At 53.1% G+C, this 25,620-nt stretch overlaps 1 protein-coding gene across 1 annotated transcript in view; it reads right to left on the bottom strand.

Moving 5' to 3' along the window:
- Nucleotides 1-5,714: 5,714 nt before the first annotated feature.
- Nucleotides 5,715-25,620, bottom strand: part of LOC124507282 (liprin-alpha-1-like) — a 93,210-nt gene continuing 73,304 nt past the window's right edge. The window contains 11 exon segments of the mRNA XM_047073692.1: nt 5,715-5,803; nt 5,964-6,002; nt 6,005-6,135; nt 6,792-6,943; nt 11,569-11,764; nt 14,903-14,982; nt 16,510-16,572; nt 17,868-17,999; nt 19,983-20,066; nt 21,620-21,754; nt 23,320-23,466. Coding sequence (XP_046929648.1) covers nt 5,715-5,803; nt 5,964-6,002; nt 6,005-6,135; nt 6,792-6,943; nt 11,569-11,764; nt 14,903-14,982; nt 16,510-16,572; nt 17,868-17,999; nt 19,983-20,066; nt 21,620-21,754; nt 23,320-23,466 — 1,248 coding nt within the window.

The following is a 25,620-nucleotide window of genomic DNA, read 5'->3' as shown; positions in this document are numbered from 1 at the left end:
AACCAGAGCCATGGCCCTGAAGCACGGAGGCTAGGCTGTGGGCCTCCCCTCAGCACCAGTGGAGAAAGGTTCTGTTCGCCTCCTCTAAGGATGGCTGGCCGGACGCACTGAAAACGATCCAAGCAAGTGGGACGGCAGCCACCATTTGCGCAGGAGAGGCTGACCTACCCTCCAACTGCTGGATGTGCTCTGGTGTGTGTGCCCCGAAACCCTGTGGGCGGCCCCCATGCCCATGGCTCACAGCAGACGGTGGCCTTGGAGGCGGCACAGTGGGACACGGGCCTCCCTGCACCTGGCCCTCACCACAGCCCAGCCTGGCTGGCATCCTGGCGTCCAGGCCTGATGCTGCTTCCTCTCACGTGTGGGCAGGATGGTTTCCTCTTGCATCGCTGTCTCCCCTGCACGTCCTAGTGCCTTTCCAGAGTGGTTCCTGTCTCAGGGGTCCCTGAAAGTGCCTTCTACCAAAGCAGAGAACACTCACCCTCGCCAGGCACACATACGCTCGTGGCTAGGAGAGGCCCAGCACACTCGAGTGAGAACACCAACCGGCAGTAATCCTGATGCACGCCAGAGGTCCTCTTGACTATTTTCCATCTTCCACTTTCTGCCTGGACAGTCTAGGGCCTGTCGTGTGACCCGAGAGTCCTCTTCCCCGTGGGAGGGTTGGGCCCGTCCTCCCCACCCTGATGCCTTCGAGGTAGGACCGGGCAGAGCAGGCCTTCTCCAGAAACAGGTGGACTGGGGAGGTGGTCCCGTCTATATCCAAATCTCTGGAACCTGTGCATGTGACTTTATTTGGAAGAGCAGTCTTTGTGAGTGCAGCTACGTGGAGGACCTGGAGACCACCCTGCACTCCCTGGGGAGGGGGCTGGGGAGTACACGGATGAATGTTCTTCAAAAGAGGAGTCAGGTAAGATACACCGAGAAGGGACAGGGCACGGGGGCCAGCAAGCACCGAAGCCGGACAGGAGGGAGCCTCCCTGCTCCCGCTGAAATCTGCCCACGCACCGGGTGGTGTGGACACAGCGCTGGCCTCAAGTCAGGACTGGGAACGGTGTCGCAGGAAGACAAGGAGGAGAATCAGCAGAATCCACGGGGAAAGGGGCCGCAGGAAGCCAAGGAGGAGAATCAGCAGAATCCACGCCACTTCTTCCCACCGAGGACTCAAGCGACAGGGGGGTAAGAGAAAGCAGAACGTCAGAGATGTTGAGAAACACAATCAAGTGAAGCCACATCATCAGGAAGGAGGCAACAACCCCTCTTGGGCATGCGCCTGCTGACCCTGTACAGAGGCCATGGGGACAGACCCCTCCCGGTACCGCGGAGCACCCACCTGGGAGGTGGCAGGACTCGGTCAGCAAAAGGCGAGGAGGAAAGTGTGAAGTCACAATTACATTCAGAACACTCGACGTGACACACAAGAAAGGACCTTAAGGGCAGCAGTGAGGAGGGTAGAGTGGCCTCAAGGAGGAGCGTGTAGCGGTAGGAGAGTCAAGGGTATTCGGTGGGACCTGGCGGGTCTGTGGAAAGGCCTGCAAGCCCCGGAACATTCAGTATGGGGCGAGCACAGCCAAGGATGGCTGACGCGTGTTCTCAGAGAGGCCACACCCCTCGGACATCTGCTCGGTGCTTGGTCTGTTTCTCAACTGACATTTCTTTTTTAAGCATAATTGGATTCACCAAATCAAGTTTTAATAAACCATGTGCAACCTAATGTACCTGTGGGGAATTGGTCTGTTTCCAGAAACTCTCAGATGCCGAAGGCTTGCCCAGCTTTGGTGGGGAAAAAACAGAATCCTAGGTGTAAAACACAGGGAAGCACTTTGTTGTTCCAAACCTCACACTTCACACTAAGGACTAGGAAGTGCAGAAACTAAAGACCAGCCAGCAAAGGTTCTGAACAGGAAGACACAGAATGACCTAACTATGCCCTGACAGAAAGGAGAGGGGAAGTCTTACTCCACAGAAAGAAACTATGTATCCTTCACAGTAGTAAACGATCGGCCCTGGCGGGACAGACAGTACAGGAAGAGGAAATCCCAGCGATTGTCAGCTGTGCCCTCCACACGAGGCCCACGGGTCAGGGCGTCCATCCCTTGACCCAATGGCCATAAGCTCTCTGTGGCGGGGAGGGAAGGAACCATCCCAGAGTCGCCTGAGCTATGAGGGATCTTGTGCCAGAGCCTCCTGAGGTGGCCTCGTGAGGGCTGCTTTGGAATCTGTGTCTTCTCCTGTCTCTGCCCCTCCCATGCTCAGGCTCTGTCTCTCTGTCTCTCAATATTAAATAAACATAAAACACTTAAGGAAAATCTACAAATGGAGAATGAGGTCCACTCTTGAAACTTGTTCAAAAAAGAAATGTAAAACGTTGATTTCCGTAAGAACAGGAAGACCTTTATTAGAGTTGCACTACATAATTTCCAGGGTCTCGCGCCTTCCTCCTGGGTGCACACCCAGCACCCTGCCCCGTGGTGGGAGCCCAGTGCTTCCTGATTGGTCTTCTGAGTGTTGTGGTGCCAGGGAGTTCAGGGTGGGTGTGGGGCAGGGGTGGGGGGAGGACGTGCCCAGGTCCCCCCCACCCAGGCTTGCCGCGGCCCCAGCTCCCAGGTTCTGTGGGTCACTACAGGCAAGCTGCCCAGGCCTCCAGGACTAGGCTCTGATAGAGCCCACGCACTGAGGACACCCACGATGCCTAGCTGTAGTAGGTGGAAGAGCACACTAATATTCAAGCAGATAAGCTTGATATCCAGTTAGGAGTCATCTTAGATCATTGAAGCCTGAGCGGGCCACAGCCTTGTTACATACGAAGTCGGCCATTCTCCACCATTGTTCACATTCCAGTCAAAGAGCCTCCCGTGGCGCCGTCGCCGAGGGGCTGGGGCAGGTCAGCATGTCACGGACCGACGACCAGCTGCATCTTCTTTGGCTGCATAGAGGACAGAGAGGAAGTGACCCAGAAGTCTGCAGGGAGAGTCTCTGCTGACCCAGCAGCTAAGTCACAAATGTCCTTTGGTCTACATTGTTTTCTCCAAGAAGGTGCCTTCCTAAAGTTTTGTCATCATCCAGAAGTCAAGACTGATTGGAATTTAAAAAACAAAAGCGTATACTAAAGTTACCAGCCCTTTAAAATGACCTCACTCTGCAATTTTGTTTACAGGTATTTACCCACATTCCTGACAGCCATCGGGCCCCCTGCCCAGAAGGCTGCCCCAGGGAGTAAAGGGAGACAGGGCCACACTTGTGCCAGGACCCTGACCGGGCACAAGTCAGCAGAGTCCTGGGCTGCCTGAGCCTGCTCCACTGTCTATGTGAAATCACCTTCCTGCCATAGAAGATACTACCTTTTCGTTTTCCAAATAGTCTTTAAGCTGCACACAGTGCCACACGCTGGGACAGTCGCACACCACCCTTGCCCTTGCCCTGTTCTCCTCACAAGCATGTGTTCGTTCTTATGGCAATCACGACAGTCTTAATTAGTGGTGTGGGAGTACATCAGTCCTGGTTTTGTAGAAGGAGAATGCAACGTTTTGTGTCTTTTCAAATAAATTACTGAACATTCCCCCAGAGCACAGGGCCCTGGATTGCAGTGAGATATCCGGCTACCCCCAAAACACAACTTACAGGCTCTAATCCCAGGCTGCAGCCAGCGTGTTATGATGTCAAAAATATTTCTGAACACTATCAGTGTCAAATAGCAAAAAGGAAAGAAACCAAACTCCTCATCTCTGTGAAACTATTGGTTCCTCAATAGCTACTTGGTTTGTTTATTTTTTATACTTTTTTTTTTTTGAAAGAGACAGAAACGGCAAGAGTGGAGCAGGGGCAGAGAGTTCGGGGGAGAGAGAAACCTAAGCAAACTCCCCACTGTCAGCTCTGCGCCCAATAGAAGGCTCACATTCACCAAGTGTGAGAACACGACCTGTCCCGAAACCAAGAATCAGATGCTTCACTGACTGAGCCACCCAGTCGCCCCTGTTTTTAGAGTTTGAGAGAGAGAGAGAGAGAGAGAGAACGAGTGTGTATGAGGAGAAAGGGGCAGAAAGGAGGAAGAGGACCCAAAGCAGGCTCAACGCAGAAAGCAGCCAACCCACACTTTTTGTTACCTCTCAACTTACAAAAATACACATTTCGGGGAGCAGTGGGGTGGGAGAACCGGAAGGCATTACCACGAATCTTAGTGTTTTCATTACAGAAAGTATAAGGTTGTGAAAGAAAACACATCAGCACATCTAAGGGACAGAATTTTCCCAGCATGGTTCCAGGAGCAAAAGGTCTACTTTCAGTATCAAATTGCATACAGCAAGGTGGCAACTATCCAAGGTATTGTAAAACACTTTTATACACTTCAAACATAGGGACATTCAAATCAGACCACTGTTGAACAGTTTCTACAAATTTGCATTCCCAGGGAACCAAAAGCCTGAGGGTTCCTACGGAATTGTGAGCAGTAACGGAAATAAAGGCATTTCACCTGAAGTACAACTCAGGGTGCCAGTCATGATCATTATTATGAGTTCTGAGAAGGAGACTACATTGAGGCAGATGGAAAGAAACCAACGGACAAGTCTGGGGGCTGAAGCGGAACGGCCTCTACGGGAAGGGGCTCTGTGGGCCCAGTGTGGACATGAGGCACCCCACTCCAGACCTCGCAGGCTCTCAGGGCACAGAAGAGTGGCCACAACGCCTTGCCTAGTGTCTGGTGTATCACAGAGCCCACTGACTTCTGCCCTGGCTCAAGGCCCCGTCCCGTCGTCCCCCCATCTCCAATGTACCCGCGTGGCCCACCTCCCGCTCCACCCCGCTAGCCTGCAAACAACCTCTTCTGTTGAAAAGAGCTCACTTTTTTTAATCAGTTGTGGGATCACTGGGATGTGGTTTCAACCTGCCTCCTTCACCCACTTAACTCAGCTCTGGGACACAGTCAACCCACGTGCGACATGCTCTGCAGTGGAAAGTCCCAGAGAGATATGCCCGCACCACTCCTCTGGGCCCCCATCCCGGGCATCACAGCGCCTCAGCTGCTTGGTAGCAAACGAAACCCACTGCTGTTACTCGTCAGAATCAAGACCAGTTGAAAATAAGATGTACTGATTAGACTGCAAAGGTCAGAGTCTATTGAAGAGAAACTCAACCACTACAGGGGAAGGAAACACAGGGGCAGCCTAGTGAGGACGCCAGAGAGATCACCAACATGAATGACAGCTTCTGAATGCTGGTGACCAGGTCCTCACAGGGGCTGCAGTTACACATAATGTGATGGAGCTTCTGTGTTCAAAGTATCTCGTGGATATTTAGATGCAGACACTCCTGAAAGCCATGCGACCGAAGTGCTCCCACTGTTCCCAGGTACAGGTGAGAAAACGGAAGCACAGGAATGCTAATATGGACTTTCCCCAGACCCCCAAACCCATCTGTGCAGGAGCCAGGCTCAGCGTCAAGTGCTCTGGGGCCACACCCTCACGTGAGCCACAACATATCCTCCCTGCACAACTTCTCAAGGTGCACTGGGAATCCATGTGAGTCCCTTCAAGATTTCATACGTGCTCTACGTCCTCCAGGACCCACAGTTTAAGAAGAACCTCAGGTTCAGCGTGGAGGACATAATAATGCTTTGCAGCTATAGAGTCTATTGAACAAACGAACAGCTACTGCTTTAAAAACAGGTACAGCTGAAAAGTGCTCCGCAAGGTGACAAGAAACACAATGCTTATTTGTTAAAGTTTTTGGTGTTTTTCAGCTTGTCCGCCCAATTTGCGGAGTCCCAGGGCACGCTGGGAAGGGTTTTCAACCTCCAATTCAGCGGCTGTGGGGAAGCAGAGTGATGAAATGGGAGGTGGGGGGTGTCCACAGCCACGTGAGGTCTCCCGACACGGGGAGGGGTCTGCAGGCAGAGAGACCACGGATCTAGAGGAATGAGGCCAGTAAGACCACCCACACGCTGGAAACACGCAGGGGACACCAACCTGGTCATGCAGGCTCATTGCTAGCGTGGCTGGGGTGGACTTTTGTTTTCTGGCGAGCAACCAGGGGATGGATTTTGTGATGCCCTTCTTCTTGGGGGCGTTATTCAGTGAGTCCTGGCTATTGCTACTGTTGCAGAGGTTGCTCAGGGGGCCATCCTGAGAGCCTGGGGATCTGGGGGACGCACAGGAGAGCATCTTCCACGCGTGCTCGTCACACGACACACCGCCCCACGTGATTAGAAGCACACTCCCCCAGCTTCTAGGGAGGGCTGCGCCCTGGGAGCTGAAACTCTCTACCTCCCAAGTATATCTGGAGTCCAAGCACCTTGGGTCCAGCACCCCTCCCTGGCCGTGACCCGGGAGCACGGAGGACATGCACACCTGAGCCACCCCAGGACGTGGTGCGAGGAACAGAGAGGCTGCTGGAGCTGCCTGGTGGGGGTGGGGGGAAGAGAGCATGGCTCCTGACAGCCCCACAGGGCACAGTGCAGCCCAGGGGAGGAGCCCTAGGGAGCATGTCACCCAGGATCCACCGGGAGGAAAAGGGAGGTCTCAGGACGGCTGGTGCGTAGGATCTGAGCAAACGAGGCTGCCCTACAGCCACCAGCATCACAAGACTCTGGTCTTTCCCACCTGCCTTTTGCTCTGCTGGCCACACCCAGGGCACCCAGGCAGGTATCCCAAGAACGCCGTGCACGTAAACTCAGTTCATCGGCCTCTCTTTGGAATCGCTGTTCCGACCCTTTCTCCCCCATGTAGAGATCAAAGGGTTCTCAGAGCTGAAAACCAGCGTACAGGCATGTCTCCTACGATGCCTGTGCCCCTTACTTTGTGGCGTCCCTGATGTCCTCGTGGCTGGCCTTGTGCAGTGCCCCTTGCTGCAGCCTGTCCAAGCTCAGGGACCTCTGGGAAGAAGGAGCTGACGGTACACATCGTGTCCTTGCCACACTATCTTGTGACTCTTCCTCCAAAGGCAGCAACTGTGGGGTGGAGAGGAGAGTGACATGAGTTCACCGTGCACCCAGACAGAGGAGCACACAGCCCTGAAATCACAGCCAACAACTCATTTGAAAAGCTATGAGCTGTGCTTTGTGCAGCGTCCAAAACGACTTCCTAGGATCGGCCTAACGCCAGGCGAAAGGGTGGATTCGCGTCCGGGCAGTGGGCCCACTGAGACCCCCAGCCCATCTGCACCGAGGGGTGTACCCTCCCCAGGACCTCGCACCACCAGGAGCCCGGCCACAGAAGGTAGAGGCGGAGACCCAAACCATGTCACCATACACCACGGCCAGCTGAGAAGGAAGGTGTTTGTTTCCTGACGCCATTCAGGGCAAACCCTGGTGAGCACGGAGCCCTCCCATGCACGATTGTCCAAAGCTCTTTGTTTGGGGGAAGTGGAGCGAGCTTGTGGCCTAATCCACTGTCACTTCTGGTAGCGATGCAAGGCTGGAATCTACGGGGACGTGTGTAAAGTGACAAGGCACCCAACCCCCTGAGCCCACACTCGGGTCTGACTTCTGCTTCTCAGGGCCATTTCGGTTGATGTTACAAACTGACGGACCCATCTGCAGCTTACAGACAGTCTGCTCGACACGGTGGAGACACAGTGTCCCTCGGCTGCCGTCACGACAAACGAACCCCTTCAGACTCCATTTTTCCTTCTGTGACAGGCTGTGGGTCTGCGGCTATGTGGCTGTGGGCCCTGGAAAGGACCGTGGGGCCACGGACCCGCCAGCGTTATGACCCTTGACAGGTCCTGGTGGTGAGGCAGGGCCGGATCTCACGAGACACACGTGTAGGACTGGCGAGACAGGCACAGCCAACTGGGTTTGCACCAGGACCTCCGAAGCTGCATGGGGCTCGGGACCCCCATGGCGGCCGGCACCAAGTGGAGCTGAGCTCAGGGAAGACACAAGCTTCACCAACAGCTCCAGAACACCTGCCTCCTCTCCTGATTTCCTGACAATCATCAGACAACAAAAGGCTACCTTAACAGGCTACAAATTATCCACATAAAACCAAACAGGGTCAGACTCACTCAACACAAGTAGATTTCATACCCAGGTGGAAGCAAGGATACGGAGAAAACAAACCCAAAAGGGAACAGGACAGGGAGCCACACTAGCGACCAGGCTATGAGGTGAGCAGGGACGGAGGGTTCCGGGAGCACACCCTCCCCTGCGTCACAGCGCAGTCCAGCACTGGGTCCTGCCAGACTTGTGCCTATGGGCCATTTCAGTCTCAACCAAAACGGGAGGCTCCCGCCAGGCTGGGAAGTGCAACGCCCGTGCTGGCCCTGTCTGCATGGACCTGACACCCACTGCCCGTACACCTAGACTTCATCCCCCAAAACCTCCAAAGAGCCCTCCAAGTAGCCATCAGTGAGCTGCGGGAGCAGGCTGACCTGCCTGGGTGTTCATCACACGACCCTCTGGTCCTTGAGAAAGTCTTGCTACAGAGGAAAAGGCAGCACGAGCCAGCAGAATGCAGGGCGTGCTCTGTGCCCCGTCGCCGATGTGAGCTCCTGATCTCTGAGGACCGTGCACCGATGGGCAGGGTGTGGACACCCCAAGGGCCATGAACCTTTCGCTGTCCTCACTTACCAGGAGAGCAAAGCAGGAAAAAAAGACGGTGATGAATACACCCCGGTCACAAAACAACCAGTGACCGAACTGGCACTTGAACGCAAGAATTCAACTGAACGGACACACCATCTGTGCAGTGGAGGGGCTCCCCCAGCTGCCGCCCAGCTCTGTATCAGAGGCACGGCCCTGTCAGCGCATGGCTGGGAAGGTCTGGGATGGGGGTCCGGTCCAGGGAGCAAGGCATCCCAGTTATGAGGCGGACTCTCTGGTCGAGGGTTCCGTCCCGAGGCACGGCGCTTCCCCTGAGAATGGGCACACCCACATCATTGTCCTCTGGACACAGGAGGTGTCCTGTCCCGGCGAGGGGCACTGTAAATGGGAGAAGGGCGCCCGCGCAAAGGTGGGGTATGTGGCAGAGTGGTGTCGTGGCCAGTGTTTGCCCTGCAAAGTGTCCTCATGCACAGGACCCGGGCTCTCAGGCTCTGGTTGCACGTCTGGAAATGGGCTAACCACACAAGCTGTGGTTCGCGGGGATGTCTGTGAGGGCCAGGTCACAGGATCCTAAACCACTGCACACACCAGGTGGCGAACGCTAAGAGCTCTCTGAGTGCTGCTGGCTACGGCTGTCAAAAGTGGTTATCCCGAAATCGAAACTCTATGCCTCTGCTTCAGTAATTTCTCTTCCTAGAAACTTCTAGGTCTCATGGAACGAAGTACGCAGCGCAGCGAGCAAGACACAAACGAGAGACAACGGCGAGCTCTGGTGGCCGTCGCAGGTACCGTGGAAACCGGCCGCCACGCTCCAGCCCCCAGTGGCTCCTGTACTTCCCCGCACACGCCAGCCGCTCGTCCTTACCCAGCTGTGGAGAGACGGGCACTCTCCCCCACACCACACACAAACACAGCTAGGTTGCACTACGAAACACTTTCGCTTTCTCCGATGCTTCCTTACATCACTAGGCTGACAGAGGCATGCAAAGAAAAGAAGAGAAATCAGATTTACTGCACACTTGGAAGCTACAATTTCCAAGACCAAATGAGGCAAACATATTTTAAAGAGAACAACAGGACGGATGTAATTGAGAGAAGATTTAGAAACAACCACGACTGGAAGCAGAACTTTGTTCCACCACACATCTGAACGTAATAGGTTATACAATATTTACCAGAGACACTACCAATTATCACTCAGGGACGTAAAACTCCATTACAACATACACAACTTATTAAAACATGGCATCTTGTAGAACAAAGACTTCTAACAGGTGCCTATTCTAAACTTTCCTGTAACAGTTCTCCTTGTTGAAAACCAAGTTACACTTTTACAGTATCACCCTAGGGGATGCCGAAGTTCCCGCAACACCTTGTATAACACCAAACAAACCCACTCTGTTAATGCCCTGCCGGACGTGAATGTGAAATCCTGACCTAGAATTTGATTGACAACCTCTCACGAATCACTGTGCTGGTTACAGGAGGGTGCCCTGGGCAGGTACGTGATAAAAACGGGCTTAGGGGCAGGTGACAGCTTCATGTTGTAGGAGTCCTGAGTTTCAGTGTAGAAGGCAGTACTTGTGCTCAGTAAGCCCATGAGATTTGGAGTCCTGAACACCAGTGTCGGCACCGCAAAGCGTGCTGTCTGTATCGAGCTTCCGTTCATCTATGCTCAGTGCCTTATCTCTTTTGAAGAAGCACTTCGTTTACAAACTATTATCTAGATCATACCCGTATCCACATGTACTATACAGTGATACGCTAACGACAATTTATGACTATTGGGGCAAAACCCCACTATCTACTGATGAAGATACAGGAGAAACAACACGAGCCAGCCACGACTGACCACAGACCCTCCAGGGCAAAACAGCAAAATGACAAAACACAAACCACAGAAATTTACCCTGTGTCTCTTTCCAGCTAGCACTGCGTCTCTGCTCCCAACCAGAGTTCAAGTCCTCCAGAAAGCTGCCCCTACTGTGTCTACACAGACTCTGGAACTCTGGCGAGTGGGCTTTAGCACAAGGGCTCCTGGACCAGACCACCGTGATCCTCGACCTCCACCTTGGCTGGCCCCACCCAGCACGACCAGGCCACCGGTCTCCCTTTCCCTGAGCACCTGGCTCACTGAGGTCCTTCCACTTTGTGACCGCTTGGTCTCTGCCAGTTCTGGATCTCTCTCTCCACTGCCACACTGGGCAGTGCCCAGAGAGCCACCCTTGGACTTTGGGGCTATCCACAGGTGCCCATCTAGGGACTTGTCAATCATCTGTCAAACAGAAATAGATAACTAACACGCATATCACCTTTTACTTCCCATTCTCTGCTGGTCTCTTCTCACTACACTGTGCACACATAGGGGTGCAGGCCTCGCCTCTGACTTTTTATCTGTTTATTGTTTTCTTTGTTTTATTTCAAGTGGGGGAGGAGCAGATAGAGGGAGAGAGAGAGAATCCCAAGCAGGCTCTAGGCGCGGTCAGCGGAGAGCCCCATGCGGGGCTGCGGGGCTGTGGGGCTCCGGGTCTCGATCTCACAAACCCAGAGATCGTGACGTGAGCAGAAATCAGCAGTCGGACGCTTAACCGACTGAGCCACCCGGCGCCCCTCATCTGGGTTTTTCAGTCATGCTGCACCCTAGCTCTGGGACGATGTCTGCACCAAACTTGTTCCATGACCACAGGTGCTCAAAACTTACACAAATATATAAAAATATACGCGGCTGAAGAGACAAAGGACAAAAGTACTTAAACTCCAAAGGTGAATTCTTTGTTGTTTAAGGATGAATACACGTGTTCATTTAACCTTCATTAGCGTTTCAAACCCTTACTAATTTGCATTGTGCTGTGCTTAACACTAGGTCCTATCTTAATCCACATTGCTACTTTATACAAAGAAAGATCAAAAGCTCTCAAAAGTAAATTCTAAGGCAGCAAAAGAAGAATGGGGGAAGGGGAGAAGAGAAAGCAGCCTATCAGTCCTTTAGTTCCAGAAGAGCCTCACAGACAGAGGAAAAGGCAGGTGACATTGGAGCAGGCAGGTGGGTCCCACGAGAGCCCCCAGAGGATGGAGGTCCTTGCCTTGGAAGGCTCATGTCGCAGACGGGCCACACGGCCTTTCCGGTGGCGCCGCAACACCGCGCTACTGCTGGTGCTGCTGGCATCCGTGGGGCTGTCCGCCAGACGGAACCTGGAAACTGGGATGCTGCCGACGTGCGTCCGCCTGAAATATGGAGGAAAACAATCAAACACACACACACACACACACACACACACACACACACACACACACACCAAGGTTGTTATCTAGGGAAAAGTGGACTTTGTCAGCCAGACCAGAACCCGTCAATTGGGAAAATGAGGTCACAGAAAAAGGTCTCCAAGAGGCATCCTTGCCCCTGGCTCCAGTGCAAGCCCGCTAGCCGGGCCCTGTGCAGACAGGGTCTCCCGGGCCCAGCAGGTGCAACGCATCCCCGCGGCCCAGACGTCCCCGAGATGGAGCAGCACCTGCCCCCAGTCAAGCTGTCGTCCTGCGTGTCTGCACCACCTCCTGCCCAACTGACCGGGAAGCACTCCTATACGTCCCTCTGGCCTTCACCTGCCATCGGCCCACGTGTGCCAAGGCCCTCGCTGTGATGCCAGGTGACCCCAGGTTTTCCTCCACCAGCCACTATCGGGCGCCCCAGGGCCAGTCGCAGCAGGATCCTCGGGAACCACACCTCGCAGCTCCCGTACACAGGAGGTGGCAATGCGCCCGGTGTTTCCAAGGCAAAAGCGTCTCTGGCCTCTGTGCAGTTAGACTAACAGACAAACGTCCCCCTTGGCCTCAGAAGTCTCCAGAAAAGTTCCATGGAGCCCCGAGCCCCTAGGGTGGAGTCACTTAATTGGGCTGTCAGCTGCTCCCCTCAGCAAAGGCTCTGGGCACGAAGCGGTCAGCAGCTGTGAAGGAGCACCCGCCAGCCCACGTGCCCGGCCTCAGCCACGGGTCACCCTCCACACTTGAACCCTGCACGGGAGTCCAGTGGCTCCTTGCTCTCTGGAAAAGAAGAGAGGCTGCCTTCCATTTCACAAATCCTTATGGTCTCGGGAGACAGAACACGCCCATCTGATTCACATCAACTAAAGAGGGGGCCCCTGGCGTCACCCCTTGTGGCCTGGAGACAGAGCCACCACGACAGGGCGTCTCCTCTGTGGTGCTTCAAGCTCTTCTCTGCGGCCTTTCGAGAAACGTCATTGACACGTGCTGCCTCAGGGTACTGATTGTTTCTAAGACAGCCAAGTCGGAACTGCCCGCTGGCCACAACCATCTTCCCCTCCTCTGGTCCCCCCATTCCCAGAACAACTGCTCACCTGAGCTCAGGTGGTCTAGCTTCACCGCTGTGCGGCCACGACACATCGCCAATCGGGGAGAGCCACACACGCCACCCCGCATGGGACCTGGGAAGGTTCGTGGCTCCTCCGAGGTTCGCGTGTGTCCCCTGACTCGGACACCCTATCTCAGGCTCCCTGGCTCCCGACCCCACCACCCTGCATCCAGTCCTATCCCAGAGCTCTCTCCCATCTGCCCCGCCTGCGTGTGGAAGTTGGTCCGTCACCTTTCTTTTCCTCTGCAACCCAGACCATGTCATCTCGCTAGAGGAGGACACAGAAGACGTGGCTGTGAGGTCGTGCCAGGAGGGCTCAGCTGTCCAGCCTGCCTGCCGCCTTCTCAGTCTCGTCCCCACGGCCCCCGGCCGCTCACGGCGACACAGCTCCCACCAGCCTCTCTTCTGCTACCACACGAGAGAGCACTTTGTGAGACGGCTTCAAACAGACCCTGTTCCTCAGCCGGTCTCCTGTCCGGGGTTTTCGGACCACAAGGCCACCTGTGACCGTGGCCAATGCCTCCGCAACCACGGGAGCACTGCGATCCTCTCTATCCTTCTCCTTGGCCAGCTCACCTCAGGCGGGTGACGGGCGTGGACGTCCCTCTTATGGCAACTGCCCCAGGGTGCCACCCTCCAGGGGCCTGCACAGCCCCTTCCCTTGAGAACTCCAACATGCACTCGAGTGGCCTGCACCGCATCCACTGTTTGCTCCCTTGGCCTCCTCACACATACCCGTCTTCAAGCCCTGGAATGGTGACACTCAGCACACTGGTGTCTTGCTGGCGAGGATCTCCGTCAGCCAACCAAGAGGCTGCTCTGTGCCCGGATCTTCCTGTGTGCTTCTCTCTCCGGACACACATTCGCTGTGCCACCAGGAGTTCCGTGGACAGGGAGGGCCGCTTGTGACTCTACCTGCACTGACTTCTCTCTCCTACAAGCAGGCTCAACAAGGACAGCCACAGCACACCCTCGACTCTCCCGAGAGCCCCCGTCGGCAGCCGCACAGACCCCAGTGAGGCCTGAGTGGGCCTGCCTTTGGAGCAGGAGCCTGCTTCCTGCACCTAAGGGGGCCCAGTCAGCTACTCGAGGCACTGTCACACCAGAATGACTCTCACATGGTACCCATTTCCTACAAAGAAGCAAGCAAACCTTTTCATACCTTGCTGACAATTACTGTCTGCCGGATGCAGCTCACAAGCCGGCTGACCCACTCCCTCACAGGCGACTCACCAACGTCCCAACAGAGTTACAGCGATTACATGTCATTCTCCAGTCTTTTCAAAAATATAAGAAACTGCGAGCACTGCGCTAACCCCACCAATGTCAAGGTGACCTTCACCACCATGGCCACGTGTCCACTCCCATGGTGACCCCACTGGCGTTGCGGAAGGGACCATAGCTTCCAGGGATGCTGGGCCGAACCTGGCACGCTGGACCCCTCCTAGCCCCACACCATCACCGCCACACTCGGTGGAGGGAGGCCGCAAATAAACCCACCCAAACACGAACAGAACTTTCCCTAACTTCCACTCCTCCTCCCATGGCTGCGAGCTCTGTCATGCCTCCCGGTCTCCTGAGATTCCAAACCTAACCTCTGGAATGAGGTTTTACTTCTCCCTCTTGCCAACTACTAAGCTACCGGCTCCCCGAGCTACATCCAGTCACTCTGCCCATTCGGCCAAAGGATTCCTCTGCAAGATACACAGCAGGTGCTAACATATGTGTTTGTGAGGTGGTTCATGTTAGGTACGGTGAAGGGCAGTGTCGCCCCAGCCCCGCCCCATCATCAGTTAGGTGGTACCTGGAAAATGGATCGTGTCAGACTACAACACACTCAGGGTTATTGTGTGTCACTGTGATCCGGTTCGGGTCATACCATAGCATACCCACGGTTCTACTTTGGAACCATGAGCTGGTTCAGGTCATACTGGTGACAGAGGGAAGCCGCCCCCAGCCGCATCTCAAACAGATCTGTGAACCGGGAAGTGTCATACCCATGGCGAAGTGAAGAGCCTCTCAATCTTGCCCGCTTCAATAGGGCCCTTAGTGCTTCCATTTTCTGTAGAAGCCGATCCTGCAAAGCAGCAAATGACAACGACACTCACTGCAAGCAAGGTTAACTAGTCTTTGCATCAACACAGAGCACAAACTGGTAGTGGCCAGAGGAGAGGCGAGTAGGGGCAGTGGGCAAAAGAGATGATGGTGATTATCAGGCATCAGCATCCAGATATCAAATAAAGGTGTCTCGGGGATGAAAAGCACAGTACAGGGAATACGGTCCGTGATACCCTAAGGACTCTGTATGGTGACACACGGTGACCACAGTGATGGTGACGAGCACAGACTCACGTGTGCAATAGTTGAAACGGTATGCTGTCTACTTGAAACTGACACAACACTGTAGGTTCATTAGAATTCAAGAAGGGGGCGCCTGGGTGGCACAGTCGGTTAAGCGTCCGACTTCAGCCAGGTCACGATCTCGCGGTCCGTGAGTTCGAGCCCCGCGTCAGGCTCTGGGCTGATTGCTCAGAGCCTGGAGCCTGTTTCCAATTCTGTGTCTCCCTCTCTCTCTGCCCCTCCCCAATTCATGCTCTGTCTCTCTCTGTCCCAAAAATAAATAAAAACGTTGAAAAAAAAATTAAAAAAAAAAAAAAAAAAGAATTCAAGAAAAAATGGAAAACACTCCTTGCATCAAGTGTGCTGAAATGCTGACCATCATAACCACGATGGGTAAATTCAGCAGTTACAAACCCCAAGACCATTCTCTCCAAGAGTCCTCCAGTAAACACCCGGATCACCAAGTGAACGTCCCTAACCCTACTGAACAGTTAGGTCTCAGGCATAGCAAGGTTACAGAGGAGAAACACCGAGCCACTAGGACTCCTTCCTAATTATGTAGAGAGGAGCAGGACTTTCTGGGCGGTGGGGGAATAGCCCTTCTGTGCCATAGGCACGTGCTCCGTCGTGGACTCTCTGCAGCCCAGCCTCATGTCTGCACACACAGCGCCAGGGAGCACAACCGACGAGGAGCTTCGGTCACACAACTACCCCCTAGGCAGTGCCGTCCCAGGCAGCAGACACCGCCGCACGTGGCTAACTGAGCGCCCAAAATGGGGCTGGTCCCGACCACAGGGGATGGAACTGTGAGACGCCCCGTGGGTTGCAAGGACTGAATGTGGAAAAACATTGTAGAGTAGCTCCTTCATGTCTACACTATTTACATGATACAATAACATGTTGCCTGCATCGGGCTACATGAAAACTAACATCACCCGTCTGTTTGACCATTTCAAATGCAGCCGCGAGAACCCTTGGGATGACACCCGTGTCACCTGTTACCTTCCTGCTGAGCAACGCTGCACTCAACGAACGGTTTACGCGAACATTTTAGCTTTCCAGCGAACCCCCGAAGGGACTCAGAAATCTGAACCCCATAGGCTGCTCGGCTCCAACTCCGCCACATGCGTGCCATTCAGACTTGCGAGCGTGGGGCCGCTCGAAAGCACATTGGTGGCTCGCCTTGGAGGAAGTGTGAGCCCCAGAGGTCACCTGCTCCTTTCCAGTCTCAAGGGATCACTGAATGAGTGAGAGATGGAAGTACCTTCTCACGTTGCGTTTCTTCTAACTGTTTTTTCAGATTGCCAACTTCTCCTAACAGAGACTTCTGAGAAAGGTACTGACAGTCCTTTAATGTTGCTTCTTTCAAACGTTCCACATGCTAGAGCATGCTTACGTTTCTCTTTACAATAATGCAGCACCGCAGAAAAGGCGTGGAGCGAATGGCCATACCAACGAACAGGGTCACATGACCACAGAATGAAATGCTGTCTGTGAAACTGCAGTAACAGCCTTTACTCATATTTTGTCCATGTACAATTTCTTCACGGATCAATGTCTGACTAAATATGAAAAGTTCCTAAGTTTACTTGCAGCAGGTACACTGGTTTGTACTAGCTTTTAGGGTCTGTGATGCCTCAGTCACTTGGGAAACCTGACCTAAGTTTCGTACATATACTTCCAATCTCACATACAACTATTCTACCGAAAGGCTGGCCCCAGGGATCAAGGTAGAACCTCACGTGGGGTATAATAACGCACCTCATAATGGGTTTTACCCAAAACAAGTGTGTCGTGTAATTAGCATTGCTCACTGGTGTCTCCCAGTGCCAATCTTAGGGCAGATTCTGGGCTCATCTCAGGGACACAGGTGTAACCAGAACCGGTAGTATCAGGTCCGCATCCAACTGTCACCACCAGAGCTTCTCTCACAGAGATCCTATGATACTGCTTCCCTCCCGTTACACCTCAAGTGTATCCATTATGATGGTGTAAGAGTCCAGGCTTAGACTCTTTCCAATCCAGATGAAAAGAGGGAAGGCCGCAGACGGAACAGGAGAAACTCTGTTTTCAGCTGGTTAAAGGCCTGACAGAACTGCGCACTCCTACCGGTCCGTCTGGACAAAACAGGTAGAAATTAGCTCCCCAGACAAGAACCAGGCTGAAGGTTCCAGCACAGGGGCGGCAAACGAGGGCCTGCCGACCGCATCCAGCCACCGCCGGGTCCTATCAACAAAGGGTTATGGGCACACGGCCCCTCCCCTTAGTTATATACTGCCTATGGCTGTTTCTGTGCCCATCTTGGATTAGCATGAAGCTAGCTTACTCCTGACGTCTCAGTTAGTAAAAGCCTAAAATACTTACTCTCGGGCCCTCCCCAGACCATACTCCTCTTCTAGACAGTGAGACGCACCTTCCCACACACATACGTCGGGCAGGGACAGGACACTGGGAACTTAACGTAGGCAGTGGGTAACAGCCTGCAGTTTTTCCGCGTGAAAGAATCATTTCTACTTTCTGCCATGGCTGTTGGCCTCTGCTCCACGCTGCTCCTCAGGATCACAACGTGAGCGTCTCCTCTGTGAGGACGGGGGCACTCAGCCGCTGTCTCTCATGTCCTACCTTATCTTCCGCAGCAGCCATTCTCTCTTTAAGATGACGCTGCAGACGCTCATCAGATTCGGAAAGGCGCTGGTCAATAGTGCCCGACAGACCTTGATTACTCTCTTCCATCAGTTTTTCTCTCTGCCTTACCTGAAAGAGAAGACGCAGGCTTCAAGCCAAAGTGCGAACACCGGCTCAGGCGTGCGAATGACCAGCGGTGTGACCCACACGCACGCCATCCTCGGCTGCCCCTTCCCACGGCACTCTTTGGCGTGCTTGTGCGTCACTGCCAGCACCGACCTAGCGGGGCACAGAAACGCAGGAACCTGCTTCCCAGGGGTCATCACTTAGCAGGTCCCTTTGTTTCTGGGAAACAAAACACGCATGGGCCCTCACGAATGTCCTCATTATTAGCTCAGATGGGCTCAGGAGGCAGATGTACATGCAGGAAAGAGCATATTCTTAAGGGGATCAGCTGATCTACACACGGGAGGAGGAATATTCTGGGGCGTAAATAGAAGCTCGGATCTGGCTTCAGGGGGAAAGAAATGAATCCATTTACAAAACCGAAAGATAAAAAAACATCTACTTTGGGAAAAATTGAGTGGTGAGAAAGACTTTCACTTGTTTTTCGTGAAATTCACACATCTCCTGAACGTTTTGTAATGGAAACTTGTATTACAAATTCATAACTAATTACCTCAAGTAATATCTGAATGTAACCGCAAAGTTCACGGGTCTGTGTTTTATAGAACTCTCATCAATCGTATGGTTTAACAACTTGTTTCTACCGCATATCCTGGATTAACCCAAAACAGAAGCAGCGAGGACAGGCCGGCAGGATTCAGGGGCTCCTGCCGGGCGGAGGGCCTTGGGGTATGGAGTACACATGTGTCCTGCAGTCGGGGGGCCCAGGGAGGAAGAAGAGCCCACAGGACACACCCGCAGGCTAGGCAACGGACAGTCCCTCCAGGCTCGGGCTTCCTCATCTCTAAGCCACACCCGCTGGCACCTCTTTCCTTGGGAGCAGGCAACAGAAAGCACGACCACCACGCCTCACACGCAGCAACGGCCATCACTTGGAAAAGACCCTGGCCACCCCACAAGAAGGGATCAGCACCCAAGTATTTTTCAAGCAAAGCAGCTTAAAAGTGTCCTTGGAATTGTCTCAGTTATAATAGAATCCTTATCTCAACACCTGTCCCTCCAAACTACCATACAGTCCTAAAGGCAATGAAGTGCTTCTCTAAGTAGGTGAGGTCGAATTCTCGGCCCAAGAGGCTAGCGTCTGGTTGTGCTCGCTTGTGTGCATGTGTCATGGCGGGCTGGGGTCGGCCAACACGAGCCGTCACGCTGGCATCAGAAGCTTCACTCCGCGGAAACTCATGTTTTATTCTCTGACCCTGAGGGCCAAGCACACGAGTTTCTGCTGTAAGTTAAGGGTGAGTGTTTTGAGTTTTCTGGTGAAAACAAAACCCGATGGCCTTGGATAGACGTCCCAAGCTGGGGACGCTGCTGTCTGGTCTGTCTCCTGGGTGTTTCATGTTGACGTCCGACCAGCTCCCGCAGGGAAAAATCTCAGGGGATTCAAGGGACACGGGCGTCCCTTTCGTCAAGGCTCAATTACGCTATTCCTCTTCTTAGGAACATCTACCCTGACCTGTGCCTTTACATCTCAAGTAGAAATTCAGGATGTGGGGACCAAGGTCAGGCCAGTGACCTGATTTCAGGACCTCAGTGTCATGTCCTAAGGAAGGAGACCCCTCCTCTAGGCTGCCCTACCCCAGGCCAGTACCTCCGCTTTGGTCAAGGGACACCCACGAGGTCCCGAGTCAACTGTGAGTAGCTGCTAATGAGCTGGTGCGCACGGTGGGCTGTGCGGGTGCCTCCACCCCTAGGCGGCACTGCCTACGGGGCCCCAGCGCCCAGAGAACATTGTCCACAGGCTAGGAGTGTTCGCTAGCGTCCAACTCGCACAAGAGTGCACTGTACCCCTGATGGGATCGAGAAGGGGCCTGGCGTCCACGTGGGGAGAAGTGGGAAACAAGGGACCACTCCCTACCCCCACACCCCCAGCCTGCGCCTCATCCTCAACCACTGCCAGGTGCGCGGCTGCTCCGCCCGGACACGTACCCGCTGCAGTTCTTGGTTCTTTTCCTCCAGCTGGGCCTCCATCTGGCGCAGCCTTTCCTCGATGTTGCCACGCCTCTGCTCGGCCTGTGGGCGACAGTGGGGTCAGAAGAGCTGGCTGCCCCACAACACACGCCGTCCCTACGCACGACAGGCTGTGAGCGGCCTTCCGCCTGCTCACAGTCCCTACCGGCCTCACGCGTGCCAGTGGGAAGCAGTGGGCTTCCATGCTGGTGACCGGGGGTAGGCAACGGTCTCGTCCCCACCCTGGGCCCCGGATCCTTGGACGGTGCCTCGTCCCCCGGGAGACACCCCTGGCCACTCAGCACGGACGGGAGGAAGCAGCAAGCGGAAAGAGCAAACAGGCGTGCTGCCTTCCTAAGCTGGGAAATCACTTCCAATAGTTGAGCTTCCTCAGCAGCAGAGTGTCCAAAGACAAAGGGTTCTGCTACGTGGCTGACCAGGACAGGAGAGAGGACAGGCGAGAAAAGAAACGGAGACTTGACATGCAGATCACAAAGGAGGAGAGGCTCTGTTGGAGCCTGGGCCTGTGGGCGCCCAATGCCGCCTGCCCGACTTGATGGCAGCCTTGAGGGTCAGCATCCCGTGACGAACCCACCCCCCTTCCCACTGGGACCCTCACTGCACTGGAACCGGTGACACAGAAGCACCGACAGTCTCCCTGCTACAGGTTCCCTCAGCCCCGGTTCCGGAAGGACGGACTGGCTGCCCAGTCATGTGCTCCCTCGTCCTGTGTGCATCATTCGATCCCAGCACCGACCACATCATGTCTGGAAACTACCTCTTCAACTGCTGCCTTCCTCTGTGGGTGGTGAGGGCTGTGAGAGCTGGGAGGGCAGGGACTGTGTGTGGCACGTTCCTCGACTCTATTTGTGGAACCTCCGAGTGAATTCCTTAAAGATTTATTTCTTACAGGGGTGTCTGGGTGGCTCAGTCAGTCGGGTTCTGACTCTTGGCTTCAGCTCAGGTCATGAACTCAAGGTTTGGGCGTTCGAGCCCTGTGTCAGGCTCTGTGCTGATAGCATGGAGCCTACTTGGCATTCTATCTCCTTCTTTCTGCCCCTCCCCTGCTCAGGTATGTGCCCAGGCTCGCTCTGTCTCTCTCTGTCTCAAAATAAATGAACATTTAAGAATTTTTTAAATAAAAAAAAGATTGTGTTTAAAAGAGGATAGGATTTTCTCATTTCTCGGAAAAATTCTATGCTTTTTTTTTTTCCTTCGGTAAGCTCTACACCCTACGGGGAGCTCAGACTCATGACCCTGAGATCAAGAGTCCCAAGCTCCACTGACTGAGCCGGCCAGGCACCCCTGTCCTTCTCTTACCCAAGGCTACTATCTTGAGCTCTGAGTCGCTGACTTAACTCTGAAAAGCAGTGAGTCTTAGATGCAGCCAACGGCAAACAGCACACGTCGGACAAAACCGGAGGGAACAAAACTGGGGATGATGCCTGCCGTTTGGAAAGCATTCCAATCTCAGACAAAGTAGCACCGAAAACAGATCTCAGCTGGTTCACGGACTTTGGCACGCCGACGTTACCGGTGAGAAAGGAGATACAAGAACGGACCGCCTTGAAAATGACATTCCCACCATGGGACCCAGAAGGAAACGGGGGCCCCACCTTGCAGAGGGTGGCCACCCTCTGGGCCGGCTCGGCTTCCACCTCGGGCAGCGACTTGGCCTTCCTCGGGGTCTGCTGCAGCTTCCGCTCCGCCACCTCCAGGCGCTCTTGCAACTGGCGGTTTTGATCCGCAGTCTAGGAAATGAAGGCAAAGCATCAAAGTGTAGCAAGTCTTCTCTCCGTTTCCATTTTTAATAAAGTGAAACAAAATCTAAATGCAGAGACCTACTGTTAGTTCTGACTGAAGCCAACAGTTTGGCAGGTGCTTCAGAGTAAACCTTTCCTTTCTGCAAGGAGTCACCCACTGCCTTGGTCCTCCTTTCACTACGCAAAACATGTCTTGCGAAACTCTTTGCTCTTCTTCAGGATCTTCAAAGAAGTCTTTCCAAAGACAAAGTTCCCACACATTAAAGAAAACCCATCTTCTGGAGGAGATTGCTCGCTCTTCCTGACCAGTTAAGGAGAGAAGGGTTCGGTCCTAACCCTTCGTAAACATATTTATACTGTGGTCCGAGGGCTCGCTACATAGGACACTCGGAGGTGGGCACATCAGCCAGCACAGAGCTTCTGAGAGCATGCCTGATGCCAGTTGAGTTCTTTTTGGAAGTGTACCATGATTCAACAAAAACATTCTCCCTCTTGACCAAAACGTGGAAAATTTCAACGTGGAAAACTTAGACACGAGATTTTTTGTGAAAGGACTTTTAGGGAAGCCGAGGTGGCTCAGTCGGTTAAGCGTCCACCTTCGGCTCAGGTCATGATCTCATAGCTCATGGGGTCAACCCCACCTCGTGCTCTGTGTTGACTGCTCAGAGCCTGGAGCCTGCTTTGGATTCTGTGTCTCCCTCTCTCCCTCTCTGGCCCTACACTGTTCATGCTCGCTCGCTCTCTCTCACTCTGGCCCCCTCTCTCAAAAATAAATAAGCATTAAAAACATATAAAGTCATTTTAAAAATCATGTACAAGGTGAGGTTTTTGCAAGGTTAACGTTTGTTCCCAAAGACTCCTTCCATCTTCTGTGTGCATAGAGCTCTGTGTGTATATACAGACCGCGTATCATGCTTTACAACCCTCAAAAAAAAAATCACATGCTGTACACATAGTATTTCGCGATCTGCCCTTTACACTCATGATTTGGAACATGTTACGTGCTCTCAAACAGCATTCCTCCATGTCATTTTAATGGCTTCCTAGTATTTCACTTTGATTATCATTTTGGGTCGACTGACACATTTGACAAACACACCAGACAAACTCACTCTGTTTCCAAGAAGCTGGATGTGCTTTTCCTGTTCAATGCTGGATGACCTGACAACCAAGGAAGAGATGTGCAGCTTCCCAAAACACAGGGTCTCACATCCTCACGCCAGACTACGCTTCTGCACCTGCCATTCCCCCCGATCTCAGGTACTAACCAAAATGGCCAGCTGCCTACACATTCCCGGCCACTCCCTGCTCCTTTGGAAACAGGGCTAACAGGCAACAGAGTAACGTGCATGTAAGACAAGACAAAAAAGAATCAAGGACGGGAGCCCCATAACATACTTCCATAAAATTCGAAAGAATTAAACCCTGGACGTTGAAGTAACCCCGTTGGTCAACACAAGATTCTAAGATCCTAAAACCTTGACATTGACCCTTGGTCCTTAACTTGACTTGTAATTAATAAAAGTGGAATGAAGTTCAACGAAACCAATGACCTGTCGATGCAGAGAGTCCTTCTTTGCGATCTCGTTTTCAAGTTTATCCTTGAGGTCGTGCAGAGAGGTGGCTTCGTGCTGTGCCCTGAGGCAGCGCTTCTCAAGGGTAGTGATCCTGTCTTGCATGTCTTCCTTCTGGGCCATGGCCTACAGCAGGTATTTCAGAGGGAACACAGGGAAAGAATCAGCGTACGACACATTAACACACTGCAGACACAAAAACCGGGCGAAATCCTCATTTTCCAAACAAACAGAAAAGTAGCATCCTCGGGGCACCTGGGTGGCTCAGCCGGTGTCGCTCTGTGAGTTGGCGCCCCGCGTCAGGCTCTGTGCCGACAGTGCGGAGGCTGCTCGGGATTCTGACCAGTTACCCAGGCTTATTCTTTCCCATGTGTTCAAAGACAAACGGATAATAAAGTCTCCCGGAAGTCACAACCTCGGTTGCCTCCGGACACCGTTGAGCTTTCCGCAGAACGGCGACTTGCCTCTGGAGGCACACACCATGAGACAACCATCCTTTTTCCGGGGAAAAGGCGGATGAAATCTCATCCAATTACCACAAAGTTGAAGCCGCAGTGTTAACAAATGGAAGCCAAACTCCACCTTTCTTATAAGTGGAAGTCATCTTCTATAGCCTAACCCTGTAACAACATTGTATCCCATGGTATCTGACACTGCAAATGGAACCAGAACGTCCTGCCCTGCGTTTCTTGTCCAACACCCGAAAGATTCCTCTTCCAGCCCTCCGTGTTTACTAAGCAATTTCTGTCAGCAGTCTCAAAAGTGAAAGTGATGAGTCTTAAGCAATGATTTTCTAAATTCTCTGCATATTGAACTCTGCTACGGGGTCTCCCCCCACCTGTGCCAAACAACAACTTCACTGAACGGGTTATATAATTTCTGCAAGTACTTTTGTTTTAAATTCTGACACGACCTCAGCCACACTAAGGTACTAAACAGACTGCTTGTGATTGTCCATGTTTCCCAAAGCACGAGACCCCCCCACCCCTTGTCGCTTTTGGAGGACACACTGTGTCCCAGCAAAGCAGCAGTGCTGACTGCCCACACACAGGCACACTCTGATCCGTGTGAGGTGGCATCTCAGTGTGGTTTTGATTTGTAGTCCCCTGATGAGGAGTGACTATGAGCATCTTTTCTTTTTTCTTGTATTCAATATAATTTGTTGTCAAATTGGTTTCCATTCAACACCCAGTGCTCATCCCCACAGGTGCCCTCCTCAATGGCCATCACCCACTTTCCCCTCTCCCCCACCCCCCATCAACCCTCAGTTTGTTCTCAGTATTTAAGAGTCTCTTCTGGTATGCCTCCTTCCCTCTCTGCAACTCGTTTGCCCCTTTCCCCTCCCCTCTGGTCTCCTGTGAAGTTTCTCAGGATCCACATATGAATGAATGAAAACATATGGTATCTGTCTTCCTCTGCCTGACTTATTTCACTTGGCAGAACACCCTGCAGTTCCTTCCACGTTGCTACAAATGGCCAGACTTCATCTTTTCTCATTGCCAAGTAGTATTCCATTGTATATAGAAACCTCATCTTCTTTATCCATTTGTCCATCGACGGGCATTTAGGCTCTTTCCATCATGCGGCTATTGTTGAAAACGCTGCTATAAACATTGGGGTACGAGTCCCCTGTGCATCAGCACTCCTGAATCCCCTGAATTCTAGCAGTGCTATTGCTGCGTCATAGGGTAGATCTATTTTTAATGTGGTGAGGAACCTCCACACTGTTTCCAGAGTGGCTGCACCAGTTTTTCTTCCCACCAACAATGCAAGAGGGTTCCTGTTTCTCCCCATCCTGTTCAGCATCTATAGTGTCCTGATTTGTTCATTTCCGCCACTCTGACCGATGTGAAGTGGAATCTCAGTGTGGTTTTGATTTGTATTCCTCTGATGAGGAGTGATGTTGAGTATCTTGGCATGTCTCTTGGCCATCTGGATGTCTTCTTTGGAAAAGTACCTATTCATGTCTTCTGCCCATTTCATCGCCCGAATATTTGTTTTCAGGTGTGGCGTTTGGTGAGTTTTTTTTTTTTTTTCAACGTTTATTTATTTTTGGGACAGAGAGAGACAGAGCATGAATGGGGGAGGGGCAGAGAGAGAGGGAGACACAGAATCGGAAACAGGCTCCAGGCTCTGAGCCATCAGCCCAGAGCCTGACGCGGGGCTCGAACTCACGGACCGCGAGATCGTGACCTGGCTGAAGTCGGACGCTTAACCGACTGCGCCACCCAGGCGCCCCTGGTGAGTTCTTTATAGGTGTTTGGATACTAGCCCTGTGTC

Source organism: Lynx rufus, unplaced genomic scaffold (assembly GCF_022079265.1).
Source record: "Lynx rufus isolate CCGP_SWC_20201006 ecotype Redwood Valley unplaced genomic scaffold, mLynRuf1.p SCAF_11, whole genome shotgun sequence".
Classification (NCBI taxonomy): Eukaryota; Metazoa; Chordata; class Mammalia; order Carnivora; family Felidae; genus Lynx; species Lynx rufus.
Note: the sequence above shows the minus strand (reverse complement) of the source record. Positions and strands in the feature narration are given on the sequence as shown.